Source organism: Chiloscyllium punctatum, chromosome 17, assembly GCF_047496795.1.
Source record: "Chiloscyllium punctatum isolate Juve2018m chromosome 17, sChiPun1.3, whole genome shotgun sequence".
In the NCBI taxonomy this organism is placed as follows: Eukaryota; Metazoa; Chordata; class Chondrichthyes; order Orectolobiformes; family Hemiscylliidae; genus Chiloscyllium; species Chiloscyllium punctatum.
In genome coordinates this window covers 89,363,027-89,388,625 of record NC_092755.1, presented here as the reverse complement: position 1 = coordinate 89,388,625, position 25,599 = coordinate 89,363,027, and the positions used below count along the sequence as shown (strand labels likewise).

The 25,599-nt window shown below is 42.8% G+C and overlaps 2 protein-coding genes across 3 annotated transcripts in view; one reads left to right on the top strand and one right to left on the bottom strand.

Moving 5' to 3' along the window:
• The first annotated feature begins 7,111 nt into the window (after positions 1 to 7,111).
• LOC140488096 (uncharacterized) lies at positions 7,112 to 14,399 on the top strand. The gene is made up of 3 exons (XM_072587845.1): positions 7,112 to 7,609; positions 9,851 to 10,010; positions 12,689 to 14,399. Exons 1-3 carry the CDS (start codon positions 7,132 to 7,134, stop codon positions 12,900 to 12,902), a joined length of 852 nt encoding a protein of 283 aa, XP_072443946.1. The 5' UTR covers positions 7,112 to 7,131; the 3' UTR covers positions 12,903 to 14,399.
• A 5,013-nt stretch (positions 14,400 to 19,412) lies between these two features.
• The window catches only part of hps4 (HPS4 biogenesis of lysosomal organelles complex 3 subunit 2), a 52,118-nt gene continuing 45,931 nt past the window's right edge, over positions 19,413 to 25,599 (bottom strand). The window contains exons 12-14 of one of the 2 annotated variants that reach the window (XM_072587859.1): positions 24,239 to 24,341; positions 23,050 to 23,265; positions 19,414 to 21,564 (exon numbers count right to left, since the gene is read on the bottom strand). In XM_072587859.1, the coding sequence (XP_072443960.1) occupies positions 23,094 to 23,265; positions 24,239 to 24,341 (275 nt within the window). In that variant the 3' untranslated portion in view covers positions 19,414 to 21,564; positions 23,050 to 23,093. Of the gene's footprint in view, positions 23,266 to 24,238; positions 24,342 to 25,599 lie in introns of both variants that reach the window. The other variant, XM_072587858.1, reaches the window with a different exon arrangement.

Here is a 25,599-nt window from a genome sequence, read left to right as displayed (position 1 = left end):
ACGTAATGAAATAGCTTGACAACAAGGTAAAAGCAAGGACTGCAGATGCTGGAAACCAGACTCTAGTTTAGAGTAGTGCTGGAAAAGCACAGTAGGTCAGGCAGCATCCGAGGAGCAGGAAAATCGATGTTTACGGCAAAAGTCCTTCTTCAGGAATAGAGGCAGGGTGCCTGCAGAGTGGAGAGATAAACCCAAAACGTCGATTTTCCTGCTCTACAGATGCTGCCTCACCAGCTGTGCTAGATTAGCACCACTCTAATCTAGCTTGATAACAAGTCAAGCTGCACGGTGGGCTCAGTGGTTGGCACTGCTGCCTCACAGCATCAAGGACCCAGGTTTAATTCCATCCTCAGGCGCCTGTCTGTGTGGAGTTTGCACATTCTCCCAGTGTCTGTATGGGTTTCCTCTCACAGTCTAAAGGTTAGGTAGGTGGATTGGCCATGCTAAATCTTCCAAAGTGTGCAAGGTAGGTGGATTAGCTGCAGGAATTGTGCAGTTATGGGATAGGATCGGGTCTGGGGAGTTTAGGTGGAATATCTTTGTACTGTGGGAGGAAACTGGAGCATCCAGAGGAAACCCACGCAGACACTGGGAGAATGTGCAAACTCCACACAGTTACCTGAGGCTGGAATTGAACACAGGTTGCTGGTGCTGTGAGGCAGCAGTGCTAACCACTGAGCCACCGTGCTGCCCCTAGTTATGAAAAAGTCTGTTTGTGTAGCACCTATCATGTTCGCTGGAGTTTCCAACTCTCATCGATCCTGTTGGTTTGTGGTAACCATCAGTAATGTCTACTGTAATCTGTCTTACACCTAGGGGCACTGGGAGGCATAGTCACAATCAGATAACTCAACTATTCTCACATTATTTTGAAAATTGTTCACACCTAGTGGGGAACTCGAGAACATTGGAATAGCAAGCCGAGTGTGAGGCGATTTTGAGATAATCTTCTAGGAGAAAGTGAGGACTGCAGATGCTGAGATCCGAGCTGAAAATGTGTTGCTGGAAAAGCGCAGCAGGTCAGGCAGCATCCAAGGAGCAGGAGAATCGACGTTTCGGGCATTCCTGAAGAAGGGCTCATGCCCGAAACGTCGATTCTCCTGCTCCTTGGATGCTGCCTGACCTGCTGTGCTTTTTCAGCAACACATTTTCGATTCTGAGATAATGTCAGGATTAACTTCTTCACACAACTGCTATTGAACTCTCTAACTCTTAGGAACATCCACACCGCCTCCTATTAAACTGTTAAGGCTCAGGATCAACTGAAAGTGTTGAAACTGCAATTGATGGGCTACCTTGTTATGGAAGGATATTGAATGAAGATGGGTAGGTGGAGCTAATATACAGATCAGTCTTGATCACAGTAAATGATAGGACATACTCAAAGGGCTGAATGGCCTTCTTCTGTTCCCATGTGACTGTTGCTGAATTAGCTGCGTAAATAATGTGGAACATTTTCACCAAACTCTCGGAAATTGGTCAACTCTGCCTCTGACAGGGATTTTCATGCTTGCTGTCAGAGACAACCCTGTAATTCGATTGGGTGTAATATGTAACAAACATCACACTACCTTAATGTTTCTTCATTAAACCGTGACCCTTTGATTTACATCTATTTGTATGTTCAGTTAATTTTACATAACAATGAAGTAAGGCTCATCTTTAATCATCAGCAAGACACCCATGGGCCTTAATGTTGCATAATTTGAAACTGTTACACTAATCGCCACTTTATTCACACTCATGCATCTTTGTTTCTATCCAAGAATGAGCCTTTTGAAGCCCCTTCACCCACCCCTCCCAAACAGTGGAGCCGCTGTACAATACATCTCATCTCCAAGCATTCTGTAACTTGTTCCAATTCAGACAGATAGATGTTGGATCAATGAGCACATACTCAAACAAAAAATGCTGTTATCTCCTACTGGCCAAATCTTACAGTCCACTGTATAACTATAAGCAAATTACAGCACGCATCAATGATGTGGAGGTGCCAGTGTTGGACTGGGATGGACAACAAGTTATAATCTGACAGGTTTATTTGAAATCACAAGCTTTCAGAGCGCTGCTCCTTCATTGGGTGATGTTTCACTATAAACTGGTCTTGTGTGACTTCTGACTTACCACAGAGCAAAGTAAACTTGGTGGCATCGGCCTGACTGAGAGTAGCGACACCCCAACCCAGTCCTCAACCTAGTCCTGAAACAGGCTGTGAAGCCAGTGAAAACAGAAAGTGCAGGAGGAACTCAGCTTCTGTGAAGAGAGAAACAGAGTTCACATTTTGAGTCCAATGTGACTCATCTTTGAAACAGACTATGCCAGACCTGCTGAGTTTCTCCAGAACTTTCTGTTGTTATTTCAGGTCTTCAACATCTGCAGTATATTGGGTTTTTTTAAAAATTGGATTATTATTGTCCAGTGTACCTAGGTGCAGTGAAAAGTTTTGTTTTGCGTGCAACTTTACCTAATGAAGGAGCAGCACTCTGAAAGCTTGTGATTTCAAATAAACCTGTGGGCGGCACGGTGGCACAGTGGTTAGCACTGCTGCCTCACAGTGCCAGAGACCCGGGTTCAATTCCCGCCTCAGGCGACTGACTGTGTGGAGTTTGCACGTTCTCCCCGTGTCTGCGTGGGTTTCCTCCGGGTGCTCCGGTTTCCTCCCACAGTCCAAAGATGTGCAGGTCAGGTGAATTGGCCATGCTAAATTGCCCGTAGTGTTAGGTAAGGGGTAGATATAGATGTAGGGGCAGGAGTATGGGTGGGTTACGCTTCGGTGGGGCGGTGTGGACTTGTTGGGCCGAAGGGCCTGTTTCCACACTGTAAGTAATCTAATCTAATCTAAACCTGTTGGGTTATAACCTGGTGTCGTTTGACTTCTGACTTTGTCATCCCAGTCCAATGCTGAAACCTCCACATCATTGCTCTGTGCTGTAATTTCCTTATAGTTGTCCAGTACAGGCAGATTATACCATATAGAGATCATAGGGTGATTGAACAGAGTGCGGAATATCAAGGAAGGTGAACAAAAAGACAAGATCGACAATGAGATTTGAAATTTGAGAGGTCCTTTCAGAAGTCCATTGTCAGACTGTGAAGCGGATCTTTAAAACTTAAATTCTTCAGGATACCACTACCACATTTGGAAAAACAGTGGGCATTTATCAGGAGATGGGAAAACTGAGGAGCGATGGAAGTTGAGAGCACAGCTGAACAAATAGGTTTCAAGAAGTGCTTTAAGGAAGGGAAAGCAACAAATTAAGTGGATAAGGAGACAGTTCCTAAAACAGACTGTGGTGCTGGAAAAGCACAGCAGGTCAGGCAGCATCCGAGGAGCAGGAGTAAACAGTCCTGACCCACTTTGCAAGTGATATTTTAAGCAATTTCAAAACTTAGATTTAACAGGAATGTGCTTATGTTCAAAACGTCAATTCTCCTGCTCCTCAGATGCTGCCTGACCTGCTGTGCTTTTTCAGCACCACACTCTTGATTCTGATCTCCAGCACTTGCAGTCCTCACTTTCTACTCGCTCCTAAAACCAGAATTGTAATAGCCAAAAGATCAATCACTTGAAATTAAGGTGAAGGAACAGGGAATAGAAGTCTGTGTTTTTCAGAAAGCCAGGCTTTTAAGGGAGGAGTGGGAGAGGTGTGAGACTTTCAAAAAAAGGAGTAAAGGGGTCAGAGAGTGTTTTGTGTTGGACGGGGTCAGTAGGTAAAGCCAGGTACAGACGCTTGGTGTGGAGGTTTCAGTAAAAGTGAAGCTGTCTCCTATGAGCCAGTTTGGTGTGGAGGTTGCAATGACATTGCAATCAGTCCGAAAAAGGTTCTGGATGGTATGCACTTTGTTCCCAGGTGACTGGGCAATTCGAAGCAGGAGAGGGACAATGTTTATTTTTCCTTTTGGCAGTATCCAAAGGATTGTGATGTGTGAGGGACAAGTGAAATGGGATAGAAATGCAGAAAATAGGAGCAGGAGTAGGCCATTCAGCCCTACGAGCCTACTCCACCATTCAATATGATCATGGCTGATCATCCAACTCAGTGTACATTGGCACATTCATAATGGACTGGTTATCCAGAGGCCCACTGTAATGACACAGGGACATTGGCTGCAGCTTTAAATTCAGCTAATAAAAATAATTATTTGTTCCTTTGTTGGAAGGAGGGCTGGCAATTGTTGTCTGTCCCTAATCACCCCTGAACTGGGTAGATAGCCCTTCTTAAATGGCATTAGTGAACCATAGAGTCATAGAGATGTACAGCATGGAAACAGACCCTTCGGTCCAACCCGTCCATGCCAACCAGATATCCCAACCCAATCTAGTTCCACCTGCCAGCACCCGGCCCATATCCCTCCAAATCTTTCCTATTCATATAACCATCCAAATGCCTCTTAAATGTTGTAATTGTACCAGCCTCCACCACATCCTCTAGCAGCTCATTCCATACACGTACCACCCTCTGTGTGAAAAAGTTGCCCCTTAGGTCCCTTTCATATCTTTCCAGTTGAGTTTTTATGATAATTGATGACAGTTTCATGGTCAGGATCTAATCATAGAGTCCCTCAGTGTGCAAACAGACCATTTGGCCCAACTAGTCCACACCGATCCTCCAAAGAATAACCCACTCAGAACCATTCCCTTACCCTATTACTTTACATTTACCCTTGACTAATGCACCTAACCTAGACATCACTGAATACTGTGGGCAATTTAGTATGGCCAATTCACCTAACCTGCGCATCTTTGGACTGTGGGAGGAAACCAGAGCAACTGGAGGAAACCCACGCAGACACGGGGAGGATGTGCAAACTCCACACAGACAGTCACCCGAGGGTGGAATCGAATCCGAGTCCCTGGTGCTGTGAGGCAGCAGTGCTAACCACTGAGCCACCGTGCTGCCCCTAAACCTTTAATTTCAAATTTATTCTGAGTTGAAATTGCATTAGCTGCTGTGGATATGAACCCACTTACCCAGAACATTAGTCTGGGCCTGTGGCAATTGGTCTTAATGGCAAAATCACGACAGCACTTCAGACCTAATGTGTAAATCTAATCAGTAAAGGTGACCATGATGATTACTATTGATTGTTGTGATAGCACATCTTGTTTATTAATATCCTCCAGGGAAGAATAATCTGCCACCCTTACCTGGTCTCGTCTCCATGTGACTCCAAACCCACAGTAATGTGGTTGACTTTTAACTACCCTCTGAAATGGCTGAGCAATTCCCCACTTTGAGGGGAATAAGGGATGGAGAATAAATGCTGGCCTGGCCAGTGATGCCCATATCCCAGAAATTAATCAAAGAAAGACCCTTGCAGGGTCAGTAAGTTTGGTCCCAAATAAAAGCTTATTTTATGTAATCATCAGCTGATCCTAAAACAATTCAACACAGCAAGTGGTGTTTGTACCTCTGCTGATCCTCTAAAAGAGCTCGCTATTCCTCCTTAGCTCTGAAGAAGTCGTGCCAGATTCAACCTGTTACTCTCTCTCTCTTTCCAAAGATACTGCCAGTCCTGTTGAGTTTCTCCAGCAAATCTCTGTGGTGCCGCCACAGTATTTTGCCCTTTTCTATTTCTCCCCTTTGTCTGCCCTTTCCCACATAGTTGTTGAGGAGACTAGGTCTGTACTTAATGGAGTTTAGAGGGACGAAGGGGAATCTGATTGAAGTTTACAGAACACTGGGAGGTCTGGATAGAGTGGATGTGCAGAAAATGTTTCCACCAGGAGGAGAGACTAAGAGTCAATGGCACTGCCTCAGAGGGAAGGGTCGACCCTTTAGATGAGGAAGAATTTCTTCAGCCAGAGTTTGGTGGATCTGTGGAGGACAAGAAATTGAGTGTATTAGATTAGAATCCCTATAGTATGGAAACAGGCCCTTTGGTCCAACAAGTCCACACCAACCTTCCAAAGAGCAACCCACCCACACCCACTCCGCTAGCCTGTATCTATCCCTGACTAATGCACCTATCACTATGGGCAATTTAGCACGGCTAATCCACCTAACCTGCACATCTTTGGATATTGGGAGGAAACTGGAGTACCCGGAGGAAACCCACGCAGACACGCGGAGAATGTGCAAACTCCACACAGTCAGTCGTCCAGGAATTAAACCCGGATCCCTGGTACTGTGAGGCTGCAGTGCTAACCACTAAGCCACTGTGCCACCCTAAGGCATTGTTTCTTGACTGGTAGGGCAATATAGGGTTATGGGGAGAAGGCAGAAGAATGGGATTGGGAATCTTATCAACCATGATCAAACAATGGAGCAGAATCAATGGGCCAAATGGTCTACTTCTGTTTCTGTATCTATGGCCTTCTATTTTATGGTCTAAAGTCTTCAAAGTTGAAGCATTTAGTAACTCACGTTTGAAAGTTTTGATTGATTTGTCCAACTATCCAAGCTGCAGGTTTCAGATCATAAAATTCAAGAACGTCCAATTGCTTACACAAGGTTATGAACAAAATAAAACAATCTTGTGAATTCCAGAAATCTCGGGGGACAAACAAAGGAGACAAAGTCAGAAATTGCTGGAGAAACTCAGCAGGTCTGGTAGTATCAGTGGAAAGATTCAAGTCCAGTGACCATCCTTCACAACTGAAATCTTAGCTGTTTCTCTCTCCACACAGGCTGCCAGATCTGCTGAGTTTCTCCAGCAATGTCTATCTTTTTTTTGTTTCAGATCTCCACTACCCGCAGGGTTTTTTTTATTTTACTTCGAAGCGACAGTAAACATTGCAAAGTTCAGACGGTCAGGTGTGTTGTCCTGAAATGGGAATTGAGTAAACAGTCCTGACCCTCTTTGCAAGTGATCTTTTAACCAATTTCAAATCTTAGATTATGTGGGCACCCTTTCGACTGAAATTCCAGGCCCATTCTCTAATTTGGTAAGTGCCTGGCGACTTGATGTACAGCAATGGTGGCTATTAGGGACAGAGGTATTGTACACCATTATCATCCCATTCACAGGCAAATTTGTTTTAATATCGGCGGACGCCACAAGGCTAGACACACCCTCGTAAATGCTGAAACACACAGTGGCCAGGCTTAATGAGTCGCCTGAGGATTATATAGATGTGGGTTGGATCATTTGTTCTGCCCTGACTGATCCCTCAGCTGTTCCTGCCTCATGCACAAGGAGTTGTTCCCCAGAACAGGCAGGATGGTGCTCGGCGCTGCATTCGCTTGCTGCCTGCTCCTGAGCCTCCCTCGGGCTCAATCAGCCTTCCCTGCTGCTTCCCCTTCCCCGTCCCTGGAGGCCGGCCCCTTCTACGACTTCCTCAGCGGCAGCCTGGAGCTGGACCTGAGCAATGACACCCTGGATCCCGCCATCCACAAGAGGATGGGCAGGAGAGAGACCTTCCTAGGGCTCAGGCACCCACACTGCTCCAAGTCCAGGGAGAGCTGGTCCTCCACTTCCAGCGGCTTGGCCGAAGTCACCGACACAGTCAAGTATAGAGTAACCATCACCACCGCCTCGACTGAACCCCCCTGGAAAGTTTTCCCCTTGTGGCACCTCCTGATGTTCATGAAGCGGTTTTACAGTTGCTGCAAACTGGGCTACCCCTGTAAGAAGATAAGAGGCTACCAGGGGCGTTTAATTGGGCGTAAGTACATCCACAAAGTCTTGTGCTCATTGTCAGCCGAGAAGTCAGTTCAAAACAAAAGGCAACACCCAGAGACTGGCTCGAGGCAGAAGTTGTCCAAAGTCCGCGGAATGTAGAAGGGACAGAGCGAATGCGGGAGAAACTCAAAACATGAAAACAAAAGAGGGATTGCTGGAGGTCCAACAGCATCTGTGGGCAGGGGAACCAAGAGTTAACGTAGAAGGTCTGAGTGAGACCATGAACTCACGCTTCTCTCCCCGCAGACGCTGCTAGGGATTCTCCAGCTAAAAACCCAAAAGATCTGCAGATGCTGGAAATCAGAAAACATTGCTCAGCCGGTCTGGCAGCATGCAGCAATGCTGGGGCTCTCTGCTTCAGATTTCCAGCATTTTGCTTTCAATCCGGTCGAGAAATAATTGAGCTTTAACACGTGAATTGATGCAGTGTGTGCTTAAGCACTTTTTTAAAAATAAAAGTGAATTCACAGCCAATTTAGCCTCACAGAGCCCGGGTTCGATTCCACTCTCGGGTGACCGTCTGTGTGTGGAGTTTGCTCATTCTCCCTGTGTCTGCGTGGTTTTCCTCTGGGTGCTCGGGTTTCCTCCCACAGTCCAAAGATGTGCAGGTCAGGTAAATTGGCCATGTTAAATTGCCCATAGTGTTAGGTGCGTTAGTCAGGGGGGCAGAATTGGATAGGGGAATGGTTCTGGATGGGTTACTCTTCGGAGGGTCGGTGTGGACTTGTTGGGCCGAGGCCTGTTTCCACACTGTAGGGAATCTAAATATTTTCAGCTTTTGAGAGGGTTAATAAAAAGGCCAGGATGCTTTATTTTCTGGGCAAAGCAGAAGTCAGCAGGAAAATTCGAAAAGGCTCCGTAGAACCAAAGAGAGAGGGGCAGTGAAATGTACCTCAAAATGGTTAAGGCCAAGAAAGAGTCCCATCTGCCCATCGCAGTTCCTCTCTTTGCTGCCAGTCTCCTGCCTTTTCCCCATATCCTGGCACATCATCTGTATTTAAATAATAATCCAATGTCCCTCTTGAATGCCTTAACTAAACCTCCACCACATTTCCAAGCGGTGTGTTCCAGACCCTATTCTTACTGGCTGTGCAATAACACTCTGACATTATTTGCGTGTCACTTTAAATCTATGCCCTCTCATTCTGATTCCTGTTACAAGCAGAAACAAGTTCTTCCGATCTACTCTAGCCAGCCAGTTTGTGATTTTGAAAACCTCCATCAAATCTCAACTGTTAGAATTTCTCAGATATAGTAGTGATTTATGAAGTGCCAGTCTCTGTCAGTGTGTGTTGCGGGTGATGATGGTGAATTCACTGCTCCAATGGCAATAAGACACTTTTGTTTTTGGTAAGAAACCCTGTAGAGCATGTCCCTGGGGCTGGGAGGGAGGGCATGGAACAGGAGCTGAGAGTCCAGGGAAAATTGAAATTATAGCCTGTGCAATTCAGCAAGGAGATGGGATGGTGAGGAAAGAGGGGTTTAAATGCAATACTTTGACTTCGTAAAGCTCCCAACAATGACTTTGCTAGAATTTGGGAATGGGTAATTACCTTCAATACCGTGCTGTAACACATGCCCAATGGGAATGACCACAGGGTCTGAAATTCAGGAATTCCAATGGCTGCTCCAGTCAGTAAATATTCATTGAATCCCTACAGTGTGGAAGCAGGCCATTCAGCCCACACTGACCATCCAAAGAGCATCCCATGTAGAAGCCACCCCCCTACCCTATCCATGTAACCCTGCATTTCCCATGGCTAATCCATCTAGCCTGCACATCCCTGGTCACTATGGGGTCATCTAGCATGGCCAATCCACCTTATCTGCACATCTTTGGGCTGTGGGAGGAAACCTGCACAGGCATGGGGAAGAATGTGCAAACTCACCTGAGGCTGGAATCGAATCTAGATTCCTGGTGCTGTGAGCCACCAGTTCATTACTAAACATTCAAATAACCACCTCTTTTTACTCTTCACCCCGTGCACCATATGATTTTTCATCTGGACAAAGAATGGGGGAATAGTTTCCAAGTTCATGTACAATATCAATGCAGAGACTTAATCGCATTTACAAATATTTTCTGAACACTGAATCCTTGTCAACTGGCTGTCAGTTGGATGCAATGGGTTCTGCTCAATTTCAAATAATACTTCAAAGTAGGCAGGCAGGATTATTTCAAATGAAGTTGAAAGGCTGACGAAGACATGTATTTGTTTCACAGATGACGAGAGGAAGATGGAATTCTTCCTAAGGCCGGAGTATTTGAATCTGAATGTACTCCGAGCACAACTGAACCTGCACATTGCCAACCCAGATCGAGTGATGCTGGAGGCAGAGATCAGAGTAAAACTGCGAGGCATCACCGCTAGCAAAACCACACGGTGAGGAAATATAAAACCATGCAAATCCTAACCCAGCAATGTAACTAGCCGCCATTGTCACCGGGAATGTGATCTAGTGGGTTGCACAGTCAAGACAGAAAACGAGGATCCCATAGTTGATACCAAATTCAGCAGAGCTTGGGAAAGAGGACTCCACAATTAGCTAAAGAGTCGAAATGTTAGCTGTTTCTCTGTCCACAGGTGCTGTCAGGCTTGCTGAGTTTCTCCAATGCTTTCAGTTGTATTTCTAATTTCCAACATCCAGTTTCTTTCTTGTTGATACTTTTTAATTTGTCTTAAGTCCCTGGGTTGGAGAAAATCAGTTGAGACAAATTTCTGACAGATGTCCAGAAATCACTGGTGGAAATGTGTAAAAATGTCAGGTCAGTATAGGATGAGGCTGTGATGACCTTCCTGTGCAAATAGACAGAGAATCTTAAAGATGTACAGTATGGAAACAAACCCTTCGGTCCAACTCATCCATGCTGACCAGATATCCTAAATTAATCTAGTCCCATCTGCCAGCATTGGGCCCATATCCCTCTAAACCCTTCCTATTCATGCAGCCATCCAGATGCCTTTTAACTATTGTAATGGTACCAGCCCCCATCATTTCCTCTGGCAGCTCATGCACCACTCTCTGCGTGAAAAAGATGCCCCTTAGGTCCCTTCTAAATTTTTCCCTTCTCACCTTAAATCTATGCCCTCTAGTTAGGGACTCCCCCACCCCAGGGAAAAAAGACCTTGTCTATTTACCCTATCCATGCCCCTCATGATGTTGTAAAACTCTGTAAGTTCACACCTCAGCCTCTCATGCTCAAGGGAAACCAGCCCCAGCCTTTTCAGCCTCTCCCTGAAGCTTAAACCCTTGACAACATTCCTCAACAACAGGTTTACATGATCCTTCAACATGATGCCAGAGATAGACCTCTATCCGTGGAGGCAAGGATCAAGGAAAGAGAGGATAATGTCCTCAGAAATGCTGGCACCAAATTAAAGATTATTTTATAGTTGTTTGGGACATATTGCTGTGGTGTATCTTTTACTGGCAGGCCATTGCAATTGTGGAAGCTCTGGACCTCAGATTACCATCATCCTGTCTCAGAGTCTCCACACCCAAGCTACTTCTCAAATTTGTAAGGTCATTGTTGCCTGGGCCAGCATGGATTGCCTATCCTTAACTGTCCTTGAGAAGGTGATGTGCTTAGCCAAATTCTTGAACCACTCTGTAGCAAGTACCATGTGGTGTAGGTACACCAGAGCTCTGTCTGTGGAGGAATGTCTAGAGTTTTAACCCAGTGACAGTGAAGGAATGGCAATAACAGTCCTGTTGGGATCATGTCCCACTTGTAGGGAAATTATTTGCCGTTTCTGTTGAGTTGCTGTTCACCTGAAGTGCATTGCATATTCATCTGCAAAGTCTAGAGAGATGATTGATGGGTCTCAAAGGTTAATGGGACCCAGACCCTTGTGCCATGAACTATAAGCCCACTTTGCCTGAGGTAAATTCAGAAGCACTGACAGCACTGAATGGCTAAAGCAGTGGAACATTGGCAGACAGTCCATGTACCCATCAAGGTTGGCTAATGAGGATCTTAGTGGGAGGAAGCTCAGTTTTCAGCTGTAGCTCTACAAAGTACGCCAGTTGATTGGTCAACTCATCATCTCTTCCGTCAGCTGGCAATCCCACTTTGCCACGGGGCACACCCAATTTTTGTGAAACCGTGATGAATTTATTGGCTACTGATGAGTTGGAATTTGCTTCCCTTCTTTGATACTGCCCCCTTCAGGGAGAGACTAGAATTAAGGGCGACAATATAAGTCTTTCTATTTGTGATGAAAATGTGAAGGATTTGTGGGTGCTGAGCCTTTGGAACCTTTTCCCTGAGAGGGAGACTCGAGTCATTGAATATTTTTAAGACGAGGCAGATAGATTCCTGATGAACATGGGAGTGAGAAGTTATTAGGTGGTGGGGTAGAGAATGGAGTCAAGGTCAAAATCACCTTATTGAATGATGAAGCTAGACAGGCTGAATGGCCTACTCCTCTTTCTAAAGGGTCAACCCAACTAAGCAGACGAGAGAGTGATTTGCTGTCTGTCCCTCTGCCAGTGTGTTTTGTTGCTTAGGCTAGTCACCTATTGTACAGAGAATAAAGTCCTTTATATTTGAGCAAATTGTAAAGAAATCAGTGTCAGGCTTTATCAAGGGCAGCCTACACATCCTGCTGAAAGGCTTTTGTCCGAAATTTTGATTTTCCTGCTCCTCGGATGCTGCCTGACCTGCTGTACTTTTCCAGCACCACTGTAAGCTAGACTCTGATTTCCAGCATCTGCAGTCCTCACTTTTGCCTTTATCAAATATATTGATGAATTTCATTGGGCAGCCTGTCTTTATGGACTCTAAAAGAAATGAAGATCGTAGGAATGTACTTTCTAATTGATGATTGTTCACTGAATAGAGTCTTAAAAGAGCATGGTCAATGGGTACATGGAGATATGGGGATACAGGGAATACAGGATTTGCATTTTGTTTGGGCCCTTGTGCTAATCTATTCATTCCCAGCTTCTGCCGCATCCCTGTGTACATTTGGGAAACAGGAAGCTAATTCCAGGAAAGCTGCTCTGATTCAATCGGCAGTTACCTGTTTCTCATCTCGTCTGATTTTGTGTGTTGCAGTAACATCACCTGGCACAAACACGATGAATCCGAGCTAGCCTTCGACACGTTGTTCCTCTTCAAGATGATGAAGGAGGCACATTTTAAGGAAGGTGGTGGGACAATCGAGTTCTCCCTAATACTGAAGTGCTCTCAGGGCAATACAGCATTGTCATGCAGCGAACATGGGGTCAGTGTGTTGCGTGCACCTTTCATGGCCATTGGTTACATTTAACACACTCCGTTAAAGAGGGTGTGCATCACAATCTTTCCTGTTCAGCCGACTCATCTGAATAAATGCACGGACAGCTGAGGCTTGGTATTGGAATTGGCAGTTTTACCAGCACCAGCTTTATTGCCCTCATTACGGAACACCCCTTTAGCAGGATTCCTGATGGTCAATCTTCCTCTTCAAGTGGGGTTCCTGAGCTGAAGCTCAATGTCTACTTGCTCTTTAGTTAAGGATCTGAATGGTGTTCCTCATCATTAACAGCAATCCTGATAGCAAGACAAATTCTACAAAGTACAGGGTGGCACGGTGGCTCAGTGGTTAGCACTGCTGCCGCACAGCACCAGTTACCCGGGTTTGATCCCAGCCTTGGGTGACTGTGTGGACTTTGCATGTTCGCCCCATGTCTGCGTGGGTTTCCTTCAGGTGCTCCGGTTTCCTCCCACAGTTCAAGGATGTGCAGGTTAGGTCAATTGGCCATGCTAAATTGCCCATATGGATGTGTAGGTTAAGTGCATTAGTCAGGGACAAATATAGAATAGGGGATAGGTCTGGGTGGGTTGCCCTTCAGAAGGTCGATGTGGACATGTTGAGCCAAAGGGCCTGTTTCCACACTGTAGGGATTCTAATTCTAATTCTAATGTAGGCTTTTGAAGATGCAACTCACTCATGAAGTCCTTTAAAACCAAAACTAGTCAATAATTCCATTCAATAGAGAATATGCTATGCCCTGGTCCCGAAATGATATGACTAAGGTGTGTAGAATGCGGGCTGTGTAAAAGCCCTGACCACAACATCACACAAGGACATAGCATCAAGTCTATCAGTGTTTACAAGACAAATGGCACCATTGAAACAATTGTGAAGGATACAAGTACAGTGTCTGCTCCATCACAGTGGGATTTATCCAGTTTGCAGGATAAACCTACAGCAGACAATGCAAAGATGTGTGTTGAGTTGACAGCTTTATGTATATACATGACTAACTTTCTGTCCCAATGTGTCAAATTGAGACTGGAGAAATTGGACAAAGTGCCAATAAGTAATCACTTCTGCTCACGAGACTTCACTACCTCATGGGAATCAAAACTATCTGACCCAATGATGCCAGGAGACTAACAGCCAAGAATAATCATTTGAACAAATTACTATTCAGGCCATATCTCTACCAACGCCACCTATTTACATGAATATCATCCTAGAGGTAACACTGTATTGGTGTATAAATATCTAAATGTTAACATGGATTTTTTTTTCAGGAATTGTTATCAATTTGCTATGATTTCCTAAAACACTTTAGACACTTATATATTGCCAGGTTATTTCTGGGTTAGGGTATAAAGATAATGTTGTTCATATAATCTCACTAGTCGTATGCACTTTAGAAAATATGTACAGAATTTGTAAACATACAGAACCTGTAAATACAGATTGAATCTATTTATGTATATTTTTAACTTTTTCTTTGTAAATGTATCCATTAAGGTACCTTTACTGTGATGTTACAACATGCTGTAAAAGATATTCATGTTCAAAAAAGCTTTGTATTAAAAACTGCTGTATCTTTGTATGACCACCTTTATCCTCAGTTTCCTTCCCTCTTCTCCACATTCCTGCTGGAGTGCAATTCACGAGTATTAGTTGTACTCTGATATCTTGCATGTTCTCTGCCTGAGACAGCAAATGCTGAGCAGTCATATTTTTGTATCTCTACCATCCACTGAGCTAAAGGTCAAGGGATTTAATCAAATCAACATTGTTTACCCGATTGCATTCACTTACAATAACCACTCTTCTGAAATTAACATATTAATTTGAAATGGAACTAAAATTATTGGTTTGTTCCTTACCTGACCGTGCAGATAATTGTAAAGATTGAATAATTTAGCATAAAAAGAATGACTTTTGGCTAATAATACCTATGATGGCTCTTCAGTAGAGCTTTCCAGTTAATATCTTTTCTCTGCTTATTCCCTTTTAAGTATTTATTAAATTACCATTCGTTCAGGCAGCATATTTCTAATGACCTCAAATGCTTGTAGTCACGTTTACAAGGTCATGAGATCCATCTACTTTTGCAATTTCAAATACCTCGTCATCTGTCTTACATGTTTGTACCACATGGGATTTGTACCACAACTCTTATCATGTACATGTCAAAGGCTTTTACTTTCTTGCGCTGATACTTACTAGTTTGAGTATTTGGTGCATTAAAAGGAGTTCTTCATGGACCTGAAACTCTGGTAGTTAACTGAAAATTTCAAAATGAAGACCTTTGCTAGGTAAGGTTGTGGGACTGAAGCCTTTAGATAAAATTAATGCACAGATCTGATGAAACTGGCTCCAGAAATTGACCAACACAGTAATTGTAGGATTTTAAGATGGATGAATAATGATGTGACACACCATCTGTGACAGTTGTAAGCTGTTCATTGCTTTGAATGATGGATCACCACTCTCTGTGTCTAAAAGTGCAAAAAGCTAGTACAGTGCAGATCTGTACTTTCAATGAGAATGATCAAATGAGATCAACTCACACTCAAGCTTCAGACCAAACTGTTGGCTATTAATGTTGTATTACAGCGCGACTCATTTTTCACAAATCATTTAATCTCAGACAGCGAATTTTAACATTGCTTTTTCAACCTATTTTGAACATTTTTGGGGACCCTTAAGGCCTAACTTTTAATTGCAATTAAACATTGAAATTTTATACACACTTTTAAATTTTCTTCAGGATAAATTTGTGCTTTGATCCACAGATTAAGTTTGAGTTAGAAGCCTAGTGATAGTAAAACTGCTGAAAGAGACCACTTCTAGCTTGGTATAACCATTAGGCAAAGTGCATGTATGCTTAAAAAGATTTGCAAAAGCTTTAGCCAACATCCTATGCCCCAAATTTATATAACCACTACCTTGAAGAGGGAAAGAAATGGCATAAAATATATTAGAATATTCTTTGGACAGTAACAGTTTATAAATGTATAGTCACCGGTCGTGCCTCCTAATCCTTACACCAAACCTTCATGCTACTAAAGAAGTCACTGGATTTGAAACTTTGTTTCTCTTTCCATAGATACTGCCAGATCTGCGGAGTTTCTCCAGCGATTTCTGTTTGTTTTTCACATTCCTATTTACTTACAAAACACGCATTTTGCTTCATTATAATTCCAATTTTTAAAAATCCATAAAACTAATTGCTTCCAAGGAAAACTTTAAGCACTACTGAAGCTCTGGTAAACCTGCCATGGAGGATTACTTTTGCTATTACGTTTGACATAAGACGCTTGATCCTTCTAATTTAGTTAAATGCCAGGACAATTCTCCCGTTCATTGTGATGCAGTTCTTTGTCACAGACTGATGGGGGAAGGTCGAGACAAATATTTGCTTAAGTAGGTGACGATGGTGCTGAACCCACAGTCTCTAAAGAGACCTGAAGATTTCAGTTAAAGTGCTTTTACATTAAGTGAATGCGAGCGAATGCTGACATGCAGTTTGCACACTGTTGGCTGTATTCCTAAGTCTACATGACCCATACCTACAAAATGCACAGAAATGGGACGGTGAAGCTGCTATTGGATCAAAGCCTCTTGTTCCAGTAAAACTAAGTGCACATAATGGTTTGTGAGTGCCACTTCTCTATTAGAGAGGAGGAATTTATATTGTGACCTCAGGATATGTTAAATCATTACAACCAATGAGTACTGTTGTAATGCAGAAATACTGAAAAACAGCTTTCCAAAGAAACGCAGCATCTGCCACCAGATATAACTTAATTGGAGGCTGTAGGATACTCTGCTCTACTTATACTCCAACATTTTCTTGGAAAGCAAAGATGCCCCTCATTTTTTTCCTCCCTCCTTGACTCCTTCAATAATAAACGATGACGAAGTGATACATGTCTTTATTATTAAGGTTGGGATTATCCATTGCATTTGACTAGCCATTCCCAAGTCACTGCGGCTTCTCCCGTTCAAACTTGCTGGAACCCTCAAAGTCTAAATTTTGATCCCCTTTAAACTTGGATCACATCCAAATTTCTGCTGTACTCAAAAACAGCCATCGACCGAAATCTAACCTTCCACATTTCAACAGTGACCACTGTTAAAGAGCAATTCATCGGCTGAAAAGTACTTTGGGATATCCAGAAAAAAACATGACCTAAAGGCTAAATAAAAACTGAAAGAACTGCAGCTGCTGTAAATCAGAAACAAAAATAAAAATTGCTGTGAAAAACTCAGCAGGTCTGACAGCATCTGTGGAAAGAAATCAGTTAAATATTTCAGGGTCTGGTGACCCTTCTTCAGAACCTAACCACATAAATGCTTGTTACGCTTTTTTTCCTTAAATTAGAAATATGAATTTATAAATCATTGTCAAAATTAATGGGTGATGCTTTAACACTAGTCAGCAATGCAGTCCATTTTAACTGGATTAACAGCTGCTAAAATAGAGGACAATTCAAGGTCATACCAAGATATAGCACCGATAGTAATTTCAGTCATTTCTAAACTGTAGTTCTTTGAAATAACTGGTGCCTCTGGATTTGCAGGTTTAAAGCCAGATTGATCAGTTCACCATTCACATACAGAAATTTAACCCCGCCACACGGTATAAATGAGGTGTTAACAGTTGAAAAAATAAACAGCAATGACTCTCCAGCTGCTCATTAAAGTCAGCAAAAGCCTTATTCTCATGCAGAAACTGCATTGAACACCTAACTGAATGCAAATTTCTGGATTAGTGTTTAATGTAAAAACATTAGAATGGCAACACAAGGTCACATGCGAAATCCACCTTTGTGTAATAGCTGTGCACAGTTTAAATGCCTGATATTCCACTTAAAGGGACTCTTCTGAGATTCAAGTTTAGCATAAAGACAATACTTGAGGGTCCACGAGATTTTGCCAGTTTATCCAAAAAATAGCGCAAACAAAACAAGGAAAGCCCTGAACTGAATTCCAATTATGAAATAATTTGCCAGTAAGGTTCTTGAAGGGAGGAGACTGAGCGAGAGCTTTGGTGATGATAACTACTCTTTTTAAGGAGTCATAGAGGTTTACAGCATGGAAACAGCCCTTTGGCCCAACTTGTCCATGTCACCCAGTTTTCACAACTAGTCTAGTTCCACTTGCCTGTATTTGGTCCATATCCATACAAACCTATCCCATCCATGTACCTGTTCGAGTCATAGAGCTGTACAGCATGGAAACAGATCCTTCTGTCAAACTAGTCTATGCCAATCAGGATTCCAAATTAATCTAGTCCAATTTGACAGTATTTGGCCCATATCCCTCTAAACCTTTTAAATGTTGTAGCTCTACCAGCCTCCACCACTTCATCTGGCAGCTCATTCCACACACACACACCACCCTGTGTGTGAAAAAGGTTGCCCCATAGATCTCTTTTAAAATTTTCCCCTCTCACCCTGAACCTATGCTCTCTAGTTCTGGACTCCCCCAATCCAGGGAAAAGACCTTGTCAATTTACCCTATCCATATCCCTCATTATTTTATAAACCTCTATAAGGTCACTCCTCAGACTCCAATGCTCCAGAGAAAACAGCCCCAGCCTGTTCAGCCTCTCCCTATAGCTCAAATCCTCCAACCCTGGCAACATCCTTGTAAATCTTTTCTGAACCATTTCAAATTTCACAACATCCTTCCGATAGGAAGGAGACCAGAATTGCACATAATATTCTAAAAGTGGCCTAACCAATGTCCTGTACAGCTGCAACATGACCTCCCAATTCCTACACTCAATACTCTTGACCAATAAAATAAAGCAAACTGAATTCCTTTGTTATTATCCTATCTACCTGTGATTCTACTTTCAAGGAACTATGAATCTGCATGCCCAAGGTCTCTTTGTTCAGCAACACTCTCCAGGACCTTACCATTAAGTGTATCAAGTCCTATGAGAAAGTGAGGATGGCAGATGCTGGAGATCAGAGTCGAAGAGTGTGGTGCTGGAAAAACACAGGCAGCATCCAAGGAGAAGAATAAACTTTTCAGGCATAAGTTGATTCCTGATGATATGCCCGAAACAATCGATTCTCCTGCTCCTCAGATGCTGCCTGACTGGTTGTGCTTTTCCAGTACCACACTCTTCGACCATGCCTGGATTTGCCTTTTCAAAATGCAGCACCTCACATTTAACTAAATTACAACATTTAAAAGGCATCCGGACGGGTATACATATATGAATACGATGGACATAGACCAAGTGCCGGCAAATCGGACTAGATTTAGACTATCTGGTCAGCATGGATGAGTTGGACCGAAGGGTCTCTTTCTGTGTTGTACAACTCTATGATTTACGAATGCTTTTGTGAGGTGTCCACACACATTGAAAAAACCCAAGCTGTGGACCACGGAAGACATGTTAATGAAGAATTTGGTGGAAACCTCAGGTTGATAAGACATTACTACAGCATTTACTGTAAAAGAAAACAGTTGACAATTAGTTCCTCAAAAGGGCCTAGTCCTGCCCCTCAAGCTAATACTTTACTTTAAGAAAAGCACTTGGTGAGCAGTGTATATTCAATTTATTGCACAGATGTGAAAACATAGCAGCCTGAGCTGAAACCCAGAATATATTGTATACAAGCTTACATACAGCAGATTTTTCATTTAAAATTCTACAATGTACCATTTGAAGAAACATCCTGCATTGTGGAAACACTTTGACTTAAGAAATGTAACTAATATCTATAGTAACAGTAATTCATCAGTCAAATTGTAGCTAGGAAAAAGTGAGGACTGCAGATGCTGGAGATCAGAGTCAAAAAGTGTGGTGCTGGAAAAGCACAGCAGATCAGGCAGCATCCAAGGAGCAGGAGAATCGATGTTTCGGGCACGTGCCCTTCATCAGGAATGTGGAAGAAGCGATTATGCTCGAAATGCCAACTCTCCTGTTCCTTGGCTGTGCTTTTCCAGCACCACACATTTTGAGTCAAATTGTAGCGCCAATTATACAAGGTTGCACTGTTAAGAAATATTGAAGGTGTAAAATTTATAAAGTATAACAGGAATGCCAGGCTACTATAGAATCCCTACAGTGCAGAAGCAGGCCATTCTGCCCCTCAATTCCACTCTGCCCCTTCAAAGAACATCCCACCCAGACTCCAACCCCTACCCTATCCCTGTAACCCTACATTTCCCATAGCTAACCCACCTAACCTACACATCCCTGAACACTACAGGTAATTTTGCATGGCTAATCCACTCTAACCTGCATATCTCTGGTTTGTGGGAGGAAACCACAGCACCCAGAGGAAACCCACATGGACAAAGGGAGAATGTCTGTGTGGAGTTTGCAGTCACCCAAAGGTGCTGTAATACTAGTTTAGTGAGGCTGAGGAGATGACAGTAGACAGCAGATTTAACAGAAAGGAGGAGCAAATTGGGATAACAAGGAGGACACAGATGACCATGTGGTTGTCACAATACTATGGTCAGGATTAGAGTTACAGTGGACAGCTGTACCACATTACTACTGAAAAACAGCAGCAAAGAGAAAAGGTATTGGTACACACCAGAGGAATAGCAGTAAAGATGATGCACACAAACTTACAAAATCATTTAATATACTAAAATGAGAGAATCTTAAACTTAAATTTCCATCACCTTATAATGATGGAAAAAAAACTAGGATTTAGGATTTTAAAATACCTATCAAATTCATTCCTTTACATTTGAAATTTAGCTAGCTGTCTGATCATTAAGTCCACCAAATACTACTGGCTTCCAAACGTACATATAAAAATAATTGATATTATCTGGTTCAATGACCTCCCAGTGATTTGTTCTACCAACCCATTATTCTCTACATAAGTGCTAGAATAATGTATTCAGTGTGTGATGAAGTCTAAGAGACCTTCCTCTAGTTTGCTTTCAGTGCAATGCTTCATTCATTTTACATTTCTAATGATTTCAGTGTGGGATAAGCTTGCCCGCGAGAGACACTTTTTTTCACCGCAACCGTCAATTAGTTACCAGGATTGGAGTATTAAATCACTGAGTATCTCCAGGGTCACTCCATGCAGCTCCCCATCGTACTGGGCAAACCCGAAACTCATGACCTTCCAGCTGAGAGTAAGCCAAATCATTAACTGAAATTCCAGGTCTCTCAAGCTTTCAGTAGCTCCAAGATGCAAGTAACAAGTTGTGAAGTTAAAAAAAGTAAACAATAATTTGCTGGTAAGCCATAGTGCTTGTGAAATATCTAATATTGAAATGCATTCCCAAGGGGCCATTCAGCAGCAAGATATACAGACATAGTTTACTTTCATTTTCACCTACACCATCCCCAATATTAAAACATTTTACATTTGATATATACGTACACTAATGTTTTCAATTTAGTACGAATGGCATGTTACACTGTTCTGTTTATGATAAAAGTTAAGTTACTTATAAACATTAAGAAAATTAGTTATCTTTGCTAGCTAACAAAATTCCTAACATCTCTCACATCAGCTGCAGAATGTGTGTAAAGTGCAAAACTTAACAGAAATGAAAAGTGTCACTGTATCTCAGAAAAAAGGCAGGTGTGCTGATACTGGATTAGTGGTGCTGGAAGAGCACAGCACTTCAGGCAGCATCCAAGGAGCAGCGAAATCGACGTTTCGGGCAAAAGCCCTTAGTTAGCTCCAATGTCTCTGGGCTGTGGACAAGGAGAAGTCAAGTCATTCTCACCCTGATAAATGCACAAAACCTAGTGTTGAATCAGAGTTAGTTGTAACGTTCTTAAGCATTGAAAAGTCAACAAGATGAGTGAACACATGGACTAATCATCATAAGATTGTCAGCACCCATAGAATATCAGAGAAAAAGAAACAATAAAACTATTAAAATTATTCTACTAGCACTGCAATATAGTGTTGGGAGAGACTGGTACCGGGGATATTGTTTAAAGGTGAAGATCTCCCTTTTAAGACAGATGCAAGGATGTCGTTCTCTCAAATGATTGTTGGTTCTGTGGAATATTCTTCCCCAGAAAGTAGTGAAGACTGCATCATTGAATTAAGTCCAGTAGATTTTTAAGGAAGTCAAGGACTCTGATAGCCAGACAAGAAAGTGGAGTTGAGAGCACAATCAGATCAGCCCGATCTTAATGAACAGCAGAGGAGGCTTGACTCCCACTCCCAAGTCATAGAGTCATACAGCATAGAAACAGGCCCTTTAGTCCAACATGTCTATACTGACCAACAAACACAAGCTACACTAATCCCATTTTCCTATACTAGGTCCCTAGTCTACTATGGCCTGGCATTTTAAGTCTTCATCCAGATGCTTCTGAAATATGGAGAGAGTATCTGCCTCCATTGCTTCAGGCATCATATTCCATATTTCCACCACTATCTTGGTGAAAAGACCTTTTCTGAGCTCCCCCCTCATTTACTTACTCATCATTTTAAGCTTACATCCTCTAATCTGGAGTTCCTAATATGTATATGAATAGGGATGTTGGAAGTTGAGATATTACAGCAAGCCCTAAGCTCTGAAATTCTGCCCTGCACTCCCCAACACCGCCCCCCCCATGACCCAAACATTTTCCTTAAAACCCATCAAGCTTTTGTTTAGATCTTAATGTTTCCTCATGTAGCTTAGTATCAAATCGCTCCTGTGAAGCACGTTAGGATATTTGTCTACATTAAAAGGCACTACATAAATCCAACTTATCAGACTGAAGTTGGAGTAGATCAAAAAAGTCACAGGAATCAACATTTCCACAAATGTGATTAAATAGAAACTTTGTTCAATTTTACCACATTTAATCTAGTGTGGACTGGATGTTCCATGTCTATTTAGGAGTTTTCTACATTTTAAAAGCCATGTATATTTTCCAACATACAGATAGTCTGGTTAATGATTTTGGCTGGTCCATTAGTTCTTATAAACAATGTCAGAAAACCCCGACTCAAGTAAGGCAAGCTGTGTGAATGCATTTGTTTACTTCTTTCAACACTCATCCCTGCTGAAAATTCCTAAGAATCTCCAATTGTTAGTACATCTAAGGAAATATATTGGAGGAAGAAGCAGCCCATGATACCAGAGTGTATTGTCTAATGGCTGTAAGTCGAGTGTGCGACTTTAAAAAGGTTATACTTTTAACCATTTGTTCTTTTCAATTAAAAAAAGTGCTAACATTTGTCGATGTAATACTGTTGGCAAATCTCAGATTGCTGCGACTCAGAGCAGGTTTACTCTGTATTTTAGTAGTTTCTGCTTGGCTCTTCCTGGCAAAGCGAAGGCACTGTCACGAGGGTTTGGAACGCCAGAGTTGCGAGTGGGAGTTGCAAGGATCTGGAAGTGCGTTTCCTGGGCTGGGTTCTGGCAGCTGTAAACAGCGGTGGAGGCATTCCTGTTGGGTGAGAAGGGTAGCGATTAACGCAGGATTGTCAGCCGAAGTGGGGAAATCACTTCATGTTTTATTTCTCTCGCTTTTTCTCTTAGAAGCCTCGACAGACAGTCCCAATGTCATGAAGTGGAGGTGCTGGTGTTGGATTGGGGTAGACAAAGTCAGAAGACAAACACCAGGTCGTCGTCAACTAGGAGAAAGTGAGGAGTGCAGATGCTGGAGGTCAGAATCAAGGTGTGTGGTGCTGGAAAAGCACAGCATGTCAGGCAGAATTGCTTGAAATGTCAACTCTCCTGCTCCTAGGATGCTGCCTAACCAGCTGTGCTTTTCCAGCACCACACCTTTTGACACCAGATTATGGTCCGACAGGTTTATTTCAAATCACAAGTTTTCAGAGTGCTACTCCTTCAAAAAGGATAAACTTGCCAGATGCACTGAGGACAATTGCTAGGAAAAGTTAGTTTAATTTATTTCACTTGCTCAACTGCCATACACTGCCTCTTTGTGCTTCTAGTGCTGTGACAGTGCAAGAGAGACCAACACTCTGCAAGTTGGAGATACTGATAGGCCACTTTTCTTCAAGTTCCGGGAGATAGATATACCAGAAAAGGAAACATGGAAATGTTTGTTCTACAATAAAAAAGTTAGCAAGTAATATCTTGGTGAAAATGTGCTGTAAAAACACAGCCGGTCAGGCAGCATCCAAGGTGCAGGAGAATCAACATTCCAGGCATAAGCCTGATCAAGGGCTTATGCCCGAAACATCGAATTTCCTGCTCCTTCGATGCTGCCTGATCAGCTGTGCTTTTCCAGCACCACACTCACGACTCTGATCTCCAGCATCTGCAGCCCTCACTCTCTCCTAATAAAATGCTAGCAGCCAAGCGCTGGAAATGTGATTAGAGTAGATAGGTGCCTAACTGGCACGAGTATGATGGAACTTTGTGCTGAAATACCATACAATTCTACAACATACCGGATAATCATTTCATGAGTGCTCCTGTTGTGGTCCAAATCAGTGTGCATCAAAGCTGTTGCTCTGATGAAATGACCCTTCTGATCACCAGGAGAAAGCTGAGCTTTAAAATGAAAAGGAACAGTTTAGTACCAATCATTTAGTCACTAAGAAATATGCTGCCAGAGATCTCACCATTTTCTGTCGAAGTCTGCGGATGCAACATTAGTGTTTACTCCATTTGGTAATTTCAACCACCAGCACCCAATCTTCCTCCCTCCTCGGTTAATGATATTTTGGGTACAATTCTATAGATCACCCTCCAGCATAATAACCATGAGCAATGATTCAAACATGAACAGGTACTGCTCACACAGTTGTCAATTAACCCTTAATTACTGGAATTAGTGTGAGGTGAAGGGGTAAACGTCAGGGAATGGGTCTGGGTGGGTTGCTCTTCGGAGGGTCGGTGTGGACTCGTTGGGCCGAAGGACCTGTTTCCACACTGTAAGTAATCTAATCTAAAGTGTTATACCCAAACTGTCAACTTCCCCATCTCCTGATGCTGCCTGTGTTCTTCCAGCCTCCTGCTTATATACTTTGGATTCCAGCATCTGCAGCTTCTTTGTCTCTAAGTTTATGCCGCTGGAAAGTCTCTTCAAAGAATGCCCACTTTGAAGAAGTTCTCTGCCTCCCTCAGACCCTTTCTCACTGCCAGACCACTGTGACCTCTTCAGCTTCTTGACCACACCCCATGAAACAAACCTGCTCCTACAAATATGTGACCTTCCACAAGGGTTACTGGACAGCAACGAATGGTAACCTTGACTAATTTACCATTGTCAGCTCTTCCACCTCCTAAAAATCAGCCAATTCTTCAACTGTGGCTGGTCCTCACTGAAGCTGCTGTCAGCTCGTTTCCGCTACCTCCTTTCTTGAGAGTTCTGGGCTCTAAAGACACACCACCATTTATTTGCACTTTCCATTCCATCACATGATTTTGGTTTCATTTTAATTAACTCTAATAGGTTTGTATGGTCCGCAGGTGAGGATTCTTTCCTTCTTTATAGATGATCAATGTTTCCAAGTCATCTGGGCATTAATGTTCTTGAGATTGGAACGGATTCTGTAGCTGTTTGCAGGACTAGAGCTGAGGCACGTCTTCAAGGGCTGATATTTTTGGGGTGTTAGTAGATGCAGAAGTAACTTGCTTCAGGTACACTCTTCTCTCAATGAACTTCAACCTTCAGTGTGCAAACATCTCCTTCAGTTCTTTGCCATGCATCCTACTCTCTATTAAATTCTACTTATCCATGGATCCCTGTCCTTATCTGGCTCCCTAGTTCCGCAACATTGATTTCATTACCATGGTCTTTGTTTGT